The sequence below is a fragment of the Rousettus aegyptiacus genome, unplaced genomic scaffold, assembly GCF_014176215.1.
Source record: "Rousettus aegyptiacus isolate mRouAeg1 unplaced genomic scaffold, mRouAeg1.p scaffold_m13_p_7, whole genome shotgun sequence".
Classification (NCBI taxonomy): domain Eukaryota; kingdom Metazoa; phylum Chordata; class Mammalia; order Chiroptera; family Pteropodidae; genus Rousettus; species Rousettus aegyptiacus.
In genome coordinates this window covers 33314600-33326920 of record NW_023416310.1, presented here as the reverse complement: position 1 = coordinate 33326920, position 12321 = coordinate 33314600, and the positions used below count along the sequence as shown (strand labels likewise).

General features: G+C 33.4%; 1 protein-coding gene across 4 annotated transcripts in view; it reads left to right on the top strand.

The window, feature by feature from the left end:
- Positions 1–12321, top strand: part of ASB3 (ankyrin repeat and SOCS box containing 3) — an 88437-nt gene that overhangs the window by 16140 nt on the left and 59976 nt on the right. For all 4 annotated transcript variants that reach the window (XM_016127457.2, XM_016127456.2, XM_016127459.2 and 1 more), the window contains exons 2-3: positions 2364–2572; positions 11406–11564. In XM_016127457.2, the coding sequence (XP_015982943.1) occupies positions 2377–2572; positions 11406–11564 (355 nt within the window). In that variant the 5' untranslated portion in view covers positions 2364–2376. The remainder of the gene's footprint in view (positions 1–2363; positions 2573–11405; positions 11565–12321) is intronic.

Sequence of the window (12321 nt, the reverse complement as noted above, 5' to 3'; positions counted from 1 at the left end):
TACTTTTTTTCTTTATATATACTTTTTTATCTAAAACATTTGAGGTAAGTTGCAGGTTTATGATTTTTCACTGTTAAATACTTCTAAGAATAAGGACATTCTCCTACTAACAACCACAATGCCGTTATTACATCTAAGAAAATTAGCAATAATTACATCATCAAAATGTATTCCATATTCAAATTTTCTTAATTATCTCAAAATTGCATTTTGTAGCTGATATTTTTCACCAATCCAGGATCCAATTCAGGTATATACATCACATTGGGTTGTTTGTACTCTCTTTTAGTTTAGAACATAGGGAGGTTTTTAATAAAAGGAGGTCTTATATTCATTCATGTTAACTAGTTGGTATTAAGTGTTGAAGCGAATGATCCTGTTATAGTACATTTCTTTGACTTCTTCCATAAGAAACTAAAAATATTACCCAGTTTTGATTTTTTTTTCAGATCATTGCTTACTAATCTGAATTTATGAACATTTTTTTTTTTTGTAACTGAGAAAAGCCAGTAAAATTTGAAAAAGATTCATACTTCTTTTGACTCAAATGCTGTTTTTTATGTCTTTGGAATAGTATTCTTGTTTGTATTTGTTCTTCCTACATAGAAAAAATTCCTGTAATAGTTGGAGTGCTTATAAATTGCCCTAGATCATGTGGTTTGTTTGTTTGGGAGTGAGATTTGGATGTAATGGACTGGAAGTTAGCATAGTTCAAAAAAGTGTAGCTTAACATTCAAGATTCTCCAGAGCCATCAGTTTTATCTCCAACCTCATTTTTCTACTATTCTTTGTTTACTTTTCCTTACAAAGTGAAACAATTGTTTCCCATATTCGCTATTCTTTACTTGCTCATTTCTGTAATTTTGGTTATGTCTTTCCTTCTGTCCATTGTCTCATTGTCAAATCTTCCCTTTTCTTTAAAGCCCAGGATATACCTCATCAAGTGGAAGTAGTTTCTTCTTCCTTTGACTACCTATGACTTTTTATTGTACTTTTCTTTTGGCATTTTCTGCCTTTTATTTTGAATAACATATTTATCATTTCCGAATCTATACATAACAAGATATAATCTGTATCTGTATTGTTATATCCTTCATATTGCTGATATCTATTTGGTGCTCAGCAAATAACTGTTAACTGAATTATTAAATATTCTGTAATAAATGTCTTCACTTTCCTAGTAATGGACTAGTTCATCCGATCAGATTAATCCATGTCTAATCTTAGCGGTTTGACTCAGTAAAGAATCAGTTTCCGCATTTATATTTAACTATATTATTATTATAATAGCTTTATTATTAAACATGACCATGGATAAGTTTAAATTTACCACTGGAAATGCTATATGCTTTTTTTTCTTTTTTTTTAAATCTCTTCCCTCAAACCTTCCTTTTCTGGATAAACTATTTAGAATGTGGTTCTAGGAAGTTTTTCACCTGTATTGGACTAGACATGTTGGTATTTCCTGAATTACTTCCTAAGATTATTAGAAAAAACTAATACGGGATGGGAGTGTTATTGAGAGAGACTGCCCCTTGGGAGAAAACTGAATCTGACTTAGCTCAACCTGCCTCATAAGTGTGACTAACAAGAAATTGTCTTTGTGAGAGTTATATACTGACACCTATACTGGACACTGACACCAGGGGTATTTGAAATGAATTTTGAAGGGAGATGATGAGGAAGAGGGCAATAATGCTGTAAGGAACTTTCTGGGCTGGTGGTGTAGGAAAGCTGGACTCATATTTTTATAATTCTCTTTATTCACTTCAGTATATCCAGTCAGTGGGATAGTTTCATCAAGGAAGGAGAAGCTGAGTGTTTAGTCCTTTCTGGAAAGGACTTGTAGGGGCAGGAAAACTAGTATTACGACTTAACTTTGCTTTTTTTCTAGCCTCTTTGGATTTAGCTTTTTCCTATAGAGAGCTATAGATTAATTCTTGAGGCTGAGCATTGCCGGTCATTAGATGGCCATCTCTGCACAATAGAGTATGCATTTAGGATTAACTGGAATTGTTTAGCTCTCTCATTGCGTTCCAGTGAGTACATTTTGATGGAGTATGAGTAGGAGCAGAAACCTGTAGGAAGAAGCTGCTCAGACACCTTTTCCAGAGGTGAAATAAACACTCAAAACTCCATTAATGTCTTTAATGAGAACATTCCAAGGAATCCCAATTCACCAGAAGACCTCCTAGGTTAGACTCTAGCAGGGTCTGTGGTATGACAGGTCGCTTTCTCCACTTCAGACTCTTCCTCAGCAGTCACGTGAGAGATGCTACATGGATCCACTTCGATTTGCTAATCTCTATGAGTTCAGTATTGTTTTATTGATTATAATGTTTTCTTTTTGCCTTGTTTTGTAGACTGGTCAAAAGAATGGATTTTACGGAGGCTTACGATGATACATGCTCCACGGTTGGACTTGCTGCCAGAAAAGGCGATGTTAAAATCTTAAGAAAACTGCTCAAGAAGGGATGTAGCATCGATGTTGCGGACAACAGGGGATGGATGCCAATTCATGAAGCAGCTTATCACAACTCTATAGAATGTTTGCGGATGTTAATTCATAAAGGTAGAGTAAATTCAAGGTGTAGGAGGCTGGGCTTGTAAGCTGGTTTAATAAAACAGTAGGTAATTCATGACTTATTAATAGTAGTATTTTTTTCCTTTTCTAGAACCATAAAATAACTGCCTGTGTATTATTGAGAATGATAAGATTGCCTGCCTTGGGTTATATAAATATGGTGTTCCAGCTTGACATCTGTAAATGTTGTCCTTTATGTGGGAGTGCTTGTTCCTGGCTCATTTTTATTGTCTTAGCTAGGTTTAAGCATTTAGTAGTTTACTGGTCATGATTATTTTTCCTCTTCCAAACAAAAGGAGCAGTGTTACTGGACTTGAGGGTGTGAGTGTTTGCTTGAAGTAGTCTTTTTTTAAAAATTTACATTTTAGTTTCTTTAATTTGGGGAATCTTTCCAATTACATTGACTTTGCAGTAGAGAACAGGATAGACAAGGTTCCTGTCTTATGGTGCTTATATTTCTGTCAGGGAAAACAGACAATAAAAAACAGTTAAGCAAGATAATTTCAAAACATAAAAGTTTTGTGGAAAAAATAAAACAATAATGAGACAGACAGCAATCCTGTGCCACCACACATCTCTTTCCAACTCCATTCAGTTGACTTCACGCTAGTAACTAGAGATCAGCTATGCGGGAGTATTTGCACCCCAGAAATCAGCCAGTGCTATAAACCAGTGCTATGATCCAGGCTTTTTTCCCCTTCCCAAGCTAGTAACACATTTACCAGCATACTACTGAGTAAAAGGCTTGGTGCATGAGACCGAATTGGAGATTCTGACACTCAGGAGACAGATTGGAAAGAGACTTAATGGTGACAGAGCACTGCTTTGTAACTGTCTTCTTATTAAATACTTGATTTACATTATTTAGTACAAAACTGCTGTTGAGACAATGTTATTCTCATTTTATTGGTGAAAAAACCAAGACTCAGAGAAGTTGCCTTCCCGAAGGTTATATAATAAAATATGATATTTGATTTAAATTCATTTTTCTCGGACTCTAAAACCCATGGTTTTTACTATAGCATCCTTCTAATATTTAATCAAAAAAAAAAAAACATTTTTAGCATTCAGTTGATCTAAACTGAGGTTGAACATAACACTCTATGTTATAACACTCAGTAAACTATTTATGTTTCATTGATCATGGAAATTTAGATTTTCTTCCCTGTATTACTTATCACCACTAGGTGTAACTATTTAAATTTTAGACTTCTAGGGCCATAGCTTATCAGAATTATTAACTCCTTACCTCATGGATGAGAAAGGAAATAAGCCTTACATTGTTTTTGGTGTTTTTTTCTTTTGTTGTTGTTGCTTGCTTGTTTGTTTTGTTTTAAGGGATGAGGGATGGCAAGGGTAAATTCCCATGTGGTAACACAGGAACTTTGTCATGACTGCTTTTTTTAAGTCATATGTTCTAGAGTCTTTTCCAGTTGAATGTTTAAAGATACAAGAAAAATAGACTTTATGTGTCAGATTTTAAAAGCTTAATATATTTTTTTCAGAATTTATTTGAAGTTAATTCCATAGCTTGAGTTCCTATACTATCTCTAGTGATAAATAAAGGCCTGAATTTGAATATTCTTTTTTAGTCAGTAAACTCATTCCCGATATACCATTATACCTCCCCACATCAGAACAGTGTCGTTTATGTTACAATTTTTTCCCTTTTAGTTGCTTACTAAACTTAGGCATGCTCTTCACTAAGTGTACTAGAATTGGCTGTTCAAGTCATCTGTGTTTCTTTTAGAAATTTTAAAATATCACCATTATTAATGACTCTTTTTTTTTTAAGTTTGTTATTTTTAGAGGATAAGATAGCCACACATAGTTATCTATGTGAATAGTTGATATAAATGGTCAAATAAAATTTTCTCACTATTTTTTTTTGAGTTCACTATTAGGAAAAACTTTGGATAATTCTAATTTATTTTTAGTGTGTACACAGGGATTAGTGTGGAGTCAAGAGATAGGAAGTTGCATTTGCAGAAGGTAGGAAGCAGCTATATGACTTATTTTAGGAGGCGAAGACATTTTTGGTCTCAGTCTTTCATGAGTTTGGTTGCTCTCTGTAGTTGGAACTAATGTCCAAAATTCTATCAGTTTTGGTTATCTGACTAGAAAAATCAAATTAGAATGTGGCAGAAGGGCTACATAGCCTAATGGTCACTTTAAAAAATGTTTTATATATTACTTTGGCCCCTCTTCCCTTTTGTAAATAATAATTCTCTGCCTTTTAAACATTTCTAGATAATTTAAGTTTAAGACATTGACTACTTTGTAAAAGGTGTAGCTAGAATACAGCTACTTATGAGGAGATATCTTAAAATGATGACGAAGTACAAAGGTTTCTGGCCTTGAAGAGTGAATTGAATCTTTTCTGCTTAATGATGACAGTAGCATCTTTGTAGCTGAAGCAGTTAGCTTGGTATTATGGGTTAATTTTAAAAGTTTCCAAAGCATGTTTGACATTTCTGTCATTCTTTATACTTACTATACCTATGTTTTATATGATTCATAATTCTCTTGTCCCTTGTGGCTCAACTGATATACGTAAAAGTGTCTTTTAAGATATAATTTCTACCTCCTCGAGTTTCATCTAATATTAGTAAACTGCCAGAGATTCCTAAAACATACTTTTTATTAATGCACTAAAGTATGAAGGTGCTCAGGCCTATATGAAGCAAATGGAGGGGACTTAAATGTTTAGAAAGTTTTACTTCATTGTCTGTTCAATTTAGTTTCAGAATCTAGTCCAAGAATCATACATTGTGTACTCATTCAAGTTGGAGAAGAATATTCAAGTGTGGTATGGATTACTTAGGAATTTAATATGCATATATATATATATTTTTCACTTTAGCTTTCTTTTAAAAGTATTAGCGCAAATAACAAATTTGCTTGTGTTCTTTCCTGTATTGGAAATTTGGTGTAATGGGTATTGATATTTCATCAAGCTTGTTATCTTAGAGGGCAGTAATAATCTTCAGTGGCAATTAAATGCCATTCAGTCTTAAACTATTTGCTGACTAAAAGTGACTTAAAATCTTATAATTATAGCATATTGTTAACAAATATTTTTTCCTTGGCAAATATATGATATAATATATAGTACTTTTTATTAGTTCATGTTAAGAAAATATTATGCTATCAGATTGAGCATGCTAATAGATCCTAATAGTCCTTAGATAAATAAGGCAGTGTAGTATAGTAATTAAGAGTTGGGTTCAGATAGACCTGGGTTCTACTGACGCCATCGTTTTATTGGTGTACCTTGGACAGGTCTTTAAATCTCTTAATGATTCAGTTTTTATATCCGTCAAGTAGAAATACTCCATTGTTAACATCTCAGGCTAGAAACGGTGGGCCATCCTTAATTCTTTCCTTTTTTTTTTTAATATTCTCCATCCAGTCAATCAGCAAATCTTTGTGTGTGTATGTATATATTTGTATGTGTATGTACCCACAAACATACAATCACACCACTTCTCCCCACTCCCACAATCACCAATACCTTGGTCTGAGCCACATTGTCTCTTGCCTGGATTGTTGCAGTAGCATCCTAACACATCTGTTTCTGACCCTGCTTTTTCCACATTTGACCACAGTCTAATCGTAGTATATCAGAGAGATTCTTTTATAGTATGTCCAACTATGTCTTTCTCCTGCTCACAACCCATTTCATTCTGAGTAAAAGTACTATTACCTGGTATTTCATAGTATATACATAATGTATTTATTATTCTGTTGTTGGATGATTTATTTCTTAAGATTTTGCTAATTATAATGCTTCAGTTAACATCCATCCATATATGTATGTGTGTGTGTATGTGTGCGCGCACGTGTGTATGCGTTTGTGTGTGTGTATGTGTATGTGTGTGCATGTAAATCTTTGTGCACATAGGTGAGCATTTCTGTAGGATGGAGTTTTAGAAGTGAAATTATTAGTGCAAGGAGTATGCAGAGTTAATATATTGATACTGCTAAATTATCTGCAGTATTAATCAGAACTCTTTCAGTACTCAGTGAAAGAAACTAGTTTAAACTAGCTTACACAAAGAAAAGGAATGGAATATATTAGCTCATGTAAATGCTGAGACTGCGTAGGAGTTTCGTTTAGGCGTTGCTGGGTCTCCTATTTTCTCACCTCTGGTTTTCTTTTTCTTTGTGTTGATTTTGTTCTCAGGAAGGCTTTATCTTTGGAAATTCTGAGTATACTTCATCTTTAAAGTGCTTTTTCTGTAATCCTTAGCCGTTATATGTGTTTCATATGTTTCATATATTTTCTAATATTTTCATATATTTTCTAATATATTTCATATACTTTAAGATCTAATATCTCCGTGATGCCTTCAAACCTCTTCTTTTCCACTGACTTTTTCTTTTCATCTTATGTGCCCAATGAAATCTCTTTAAGGGTTGTTTGAAAATTTTTCACATAGTGGAATTCCTTGTATTATGGAATTATTTTATATCTATCTCATTCATAGAATTTCTAAATAAAACATAATGAGATGATGTACATTGTGCAGAGTTCTTGACTACGTTATCTACCAAGATTGACATTCATTGCCCTTTGGGATTGGCACATCTTAAATTTGTTGGGCCTCATCAAATTGTGGCTTAGTTTTTGACAGTAGGCTCTGATCTTAATATTTAACCTATGTTAACCTCTGCTTACATATTTAACGTCTACTTTAAACCACGTGGTTTTGCTTTTCTTCTTAGAGGTTTGCAGAAAACCAAATAAAAATCTACCACCCATCACTTAAACAAGTAAGCAATATTATATAAGTATTTATAAGTAAAAGGACACTTTGTATCAGGAAACATCAGGTTGTGGTATCATTGCCAGAGTGTTTAAGTCAACTCTTCTCATTGCTGCACAGGTATCAGTGACTAGCATTGATCTAGCTGACATGGCCCTTGTCCTCAAAGGGCAGCCAAGAAAGAACTCACAAGTTGTCATGAAAGAAGTGCCCATTGTGTTTGTTCTTAGGATGTCTTTAGTGCCTTTACCATTTAGAGTTTCAGTAAGTATAATAGAAGCAGAAACCTCTTTGCCTTCCAATAAGAATAGAGATAAAGGCATTAAAAACTGAATATTATGTCATTTTTCTAAGAATCCCTTTTACAAGGAAAGGAAGAGAATGAGAGGGTTGTGGTTGATGGCCCAATACAAGATACACAAGGTCCCTTTGGTCCCCACATATCAATTATGGAGGCCATTTTATCATTGGAACCTCCAAAACCAATTATATGGGTCCTGAATACTCTTACTTAAATGATATTTTGGAGACTAGCTCAAATTTGTAATGTCTGTGACAGAACATAAATACTGTAATTCTATTGAACCCTTTTCAGGATTGGACCAGCTATTTTATGTTTGTTTTACTGCTAAGGAACCTGTGAGAGTTTAAGTAATTTACCCAAAGAGTAATCCAAATTATTACTGGCAGAGCAAGGATTGCAGCCCACATCTTCTGACTCAGAGTCCATTGATTTTGCTAAACCATGTTATTTTCCTGGTTCAGTGGTTTTAGACTAAGCTAAATATATCTATTTTTTATATATAGATAAAATCTTTCAAGATCTTAATTTAGTAGCAAACCAACTTTACTGTTTTTTAATCCTGAGTGAGCAGTGCCTTTTCTTGTCTTTACTTCATAGATAATTGCACAGGAGGTTTTGTTTCCCTCTGTAAGATGTGCGTGTGTGTGTGTGTGTGTGCACATCGCTAAGCATGGTCCACACTCTGGTGGGAATTAAGCATCTTCCTTGAGGGGGGAATATTTACATAAATTATTTGGAATTCTTCTGATATTTGGAATATCTCTTCTCTCCCATTTATTTATTTATTTAATTGTTTATATCTGCATGGACTCCTGGTTATTTATTTTATATAGTGAGTGGTAACCCAATATGGTGTAATTTATTTTGAGGCTCAAATTGTTCTTGCTTTGGCTGTTGGGTGCCAAATTTCAGATTGGCTCCTGTGTTTCTTTGACATGCCTCCATTTTTTGTTTTGTTTTGGTTTTTTGACCAGCAAAATACTCCAGGCTCATTTTGAATATTCTGTGTGCCATCCCTAGAATGAACCATTCTCCTAGGAGCCCTGGTTCCATTTATTGCTCAGTAGTATTCAGAACCAGCATCTGGATGCTGGATGTGCCTGTTGCTACTGGCATGTTATTGCTTTTAACCTTTTCAGCAGACAGAACTAGGAAATATATTTATGTATTATAACACATGTGTATGCATATACCTGTAAGTATTTCTACGTCTATCCATCCGTATCTATATTAAAGCTAAACATGAAATCATACTGGTGTTTGGACTCTAATCTGCTCCATATGATTCATTCTAGCAGTGAGAAAACTGGCTCTCGCTGTCATCCATGTATTTATTCATTTGATCTTATTGTACATATATCATGGTTTCAGAATTGTTCATCTGTACCAATATGAGAAACACCTTTACCAACTAGACTAGGTTTTATGTACAGTTCCTTTTTTATCTTTAGCCTTACAGTTTCTATGTTATACACCATTTTCCACACTTAAGCCAGCATCTTTTTTTCCCCACTCTTTCAGTGAGGTTATGTTGTACATTTATAATTCAGTTAGATGCTTTTGTCACAGTCGCATTCTATCCTAAGACTCCCCCACTGCTCCTCTCCTGATTGATTTTTTTTAAATTGCATACATTAAGGTTTACTTTTTTTCTACTATGTAGTATTTTAAATGGCTAGGATTAAACCTTATCTCTTTTTCTTCTTTCTCAGTAGAAGAGAACATCCTTCCTTTCCAAAAGAAAGGTCCTCTAGACATCCGTAATGCAATACTGGTCTAGGTCTTTTACCTTTCAGCTAATATCTCTTAGTCTCTTTTTGCTTCTTCTGGGCTCCTCTGCTCCCTAATGAGCACTTTCCTCTCTGCCTTTGTACCAGTCCCACATTCTTTTACTTTTTCTAACTTTATGACAGAGTTTAATGTATAGTTAAGTCGAGGCTCCCTTCAGTACTTGCCTTATTTTTCTTAGTTCTTTTTCTTACCTGCGCTCCCCAGCCCCTGTCAGCTCGAATCTCTTTATTAAGTTATAGAACCAACTAGCCAACCAACGAACCACAAACAAACAAACTATTGGCATTTTAATTAGAATTATAATAAATTTATTAATTATTTTGGGAAGAATCAGCATCTTTATAATAATGAAGTTTCCCATTTAGGAGCTATCTATATCTGTATGTTCCTAGTTTTTCATGTTTTAATCTTGTAGTTTTGTGGATATCTAAATAAAAATCAGTTTCTGACTAAACTGAGAAATACTGTTTTTGTGATATGAACTTTTAAAATATAATTACCTATCTTGTCATTTGGTCTTGCATCCTGTAAAGTTTGAGGCTGTTTTCTTTGAGTATTTATGCTTATAAGCTGTTATTTGAATATTTTTATGGCTTGGCCTGGAAATTTCATCAGTAAGTTCCAATTATAAGAATTAAAACGAGTATTTTAGACAAGAGCATTAGTTTTAATTCTGTAATTCAAGAAAATTTTTTGAAGTTAAGAAAAATTTTTTATTTTGTTTTTGCCCATTGCTACTCAGAAATGCCTTCACCATTCACTGTACAGCTGATCCTTCTATTATTAGTTTAGAATTTTACCATTTTGAAAGCAAAGGTAAGAAATCACTTCTCAATATGAACTTTTGCTGAGGAATTACAAAAATATTAATGTAGGTATTCCTTATGTAATTTGAATGTTACCATAACCTTGAGCTTTTTATAATAAGTTAATCCCAGAAACCTTAAGTTAACTCAAAATTTCTTCATAAATTATATACCACTGTTTGATTTCTTTGGAGTACATTTTATTATTTTGGAAATGTAATCTTCATTAACTATTAGAGTGTGATCTTAAGCTAGAAAAGGAGTTTTGTTTGTTTTTATGTTATATCACAACTTATTTATCTTAAAACTGGAAGTTTGTACCTCTTGACCTCTTCACCCATTTTTTTCCCACCCCTAATCCCTCTCTCCTCTGGCAACCAAGAATTTGTTCTCTATATTTGAGTTTTTTTATTTGTTTTGTTTTCTAGGTTTTACATATAAGTAAAATCATATACTGTTTTGTCTTTCTTTGTCTGACTTATTTCACTTAGCATAATACCCTCAAGGTCCATCTGTGTTGTTACAGATGACAAGATTTCATTCCTTTTTTATGGCTGAGTAGTAGTCCATTCTATATGGATTCCATGTCTTCATTTTCCATTCATTCATCAGTGGGCATTTAGCTTGTTTCCATATCTTGGCTATTGTAAATAATGCTGCAGTGAACATAGTGGTACATATATCTTTGAATAAGTGCTTTTGTTTTCTTTGGATAAATACCCAGAAGTAGAGTATTTTAAAATACCTTCATTTTACTAGTTGAGTAGCAAGGAAGTAATGCTAGAGATGAGGCCATTTCTTTCATGAAAATTTAGAAATAAAAATATCAAATTTATTAATATTTCAGTAGATCTTCCTTAAGCAAATCTTTGGTGCTGTATCCTTTTCAGATTTTGCTTTTGTGTTTCCTTTCCCAGCCCACCAAAAATTAGAGAAGAGAAAATGAGTGTGTTGCAGAATTTTTTGTGTTAAGAACTGTTCACACTGTAACCTTTATAGAACTTTTTTCATTTTATAGAGAGTTTTAAAACACTAGACCTCCAGCATTTATAATTGTATTTAAATATTTCCTTTAATTCTTGGAATTTTTGCTTTTTAATTCCATGAAATGGAAGTAATATCTTCTAGTTGATGGTTTTATTCTTTTATAGATTCATCTGAAAACTACATTAAGACAAGGACTTTTGAGGGCTTCTGTGCGTTACATCTTGCTGCAAGTCAAGGACATTGGAAGGTCGTACAGGTTCTTTTAGAAGCTGGAGCAGATCCTAATGCAACTACTTTTGAGGAAACCACGCCACTCTTTTTAGGTGAGATATGCTATTTGGTATAGATGTAATTTTTAATATATATATATATTTTTTTTTGCTAAAGAAACGAAGCCTAATCCCCCACCCTCACCCCAAGCTGTGGTACTTATAATATGTTCTTTGGCAAATATTATACTGCCACTTCTTTGATTTTGAAACCAAAAAGGTATTTTTAAAGGTTCTTCCACCCTTGTTTTCCATCCTTGGGTGATAGTGTCTGGGAATATCTTTAAATGTTTATTTAAATTGTAAATTCTGTTATGAATTGTAGTCATCATCATCGTGGTTCTCAATGTTGTTTTGAAAACCAGGTAGAAGTTAAATTGTAGTAATTGTTACAAGATTACCTGTGAACGTTTTATCTTTGCTTTTTTTTTTTTTTTTTTTTTTTAGTATTAAGGCATTAAGAAGATTTTATGGAAGAAATCAACAGTTAATACTTTAATGCCAGTTAAATTTTTGCCAATGTGATCATTATTCAGACTTCTTCAAGTATGGACTATTTTTTAATTCCTTCAGGACAAAAGTCACATTCTAAAGGGCACACTTCCAATACTTGTCGCTTTTTCTTCTCTCCCTCCTTCCCTCTCTCCAATCCTGTTTGTTTTCAGGGACATTGTGGCCCATAAAGTTGTACGAAACATGGAAAAATTAAGAGAATAAAACATTTGTAAAGAATTAGTGTATCTGGACTAGTTTTACTCTTGATACACGTAATTCATATGTTCATTTATTTACTGAATGCTTCAGTTTCCTC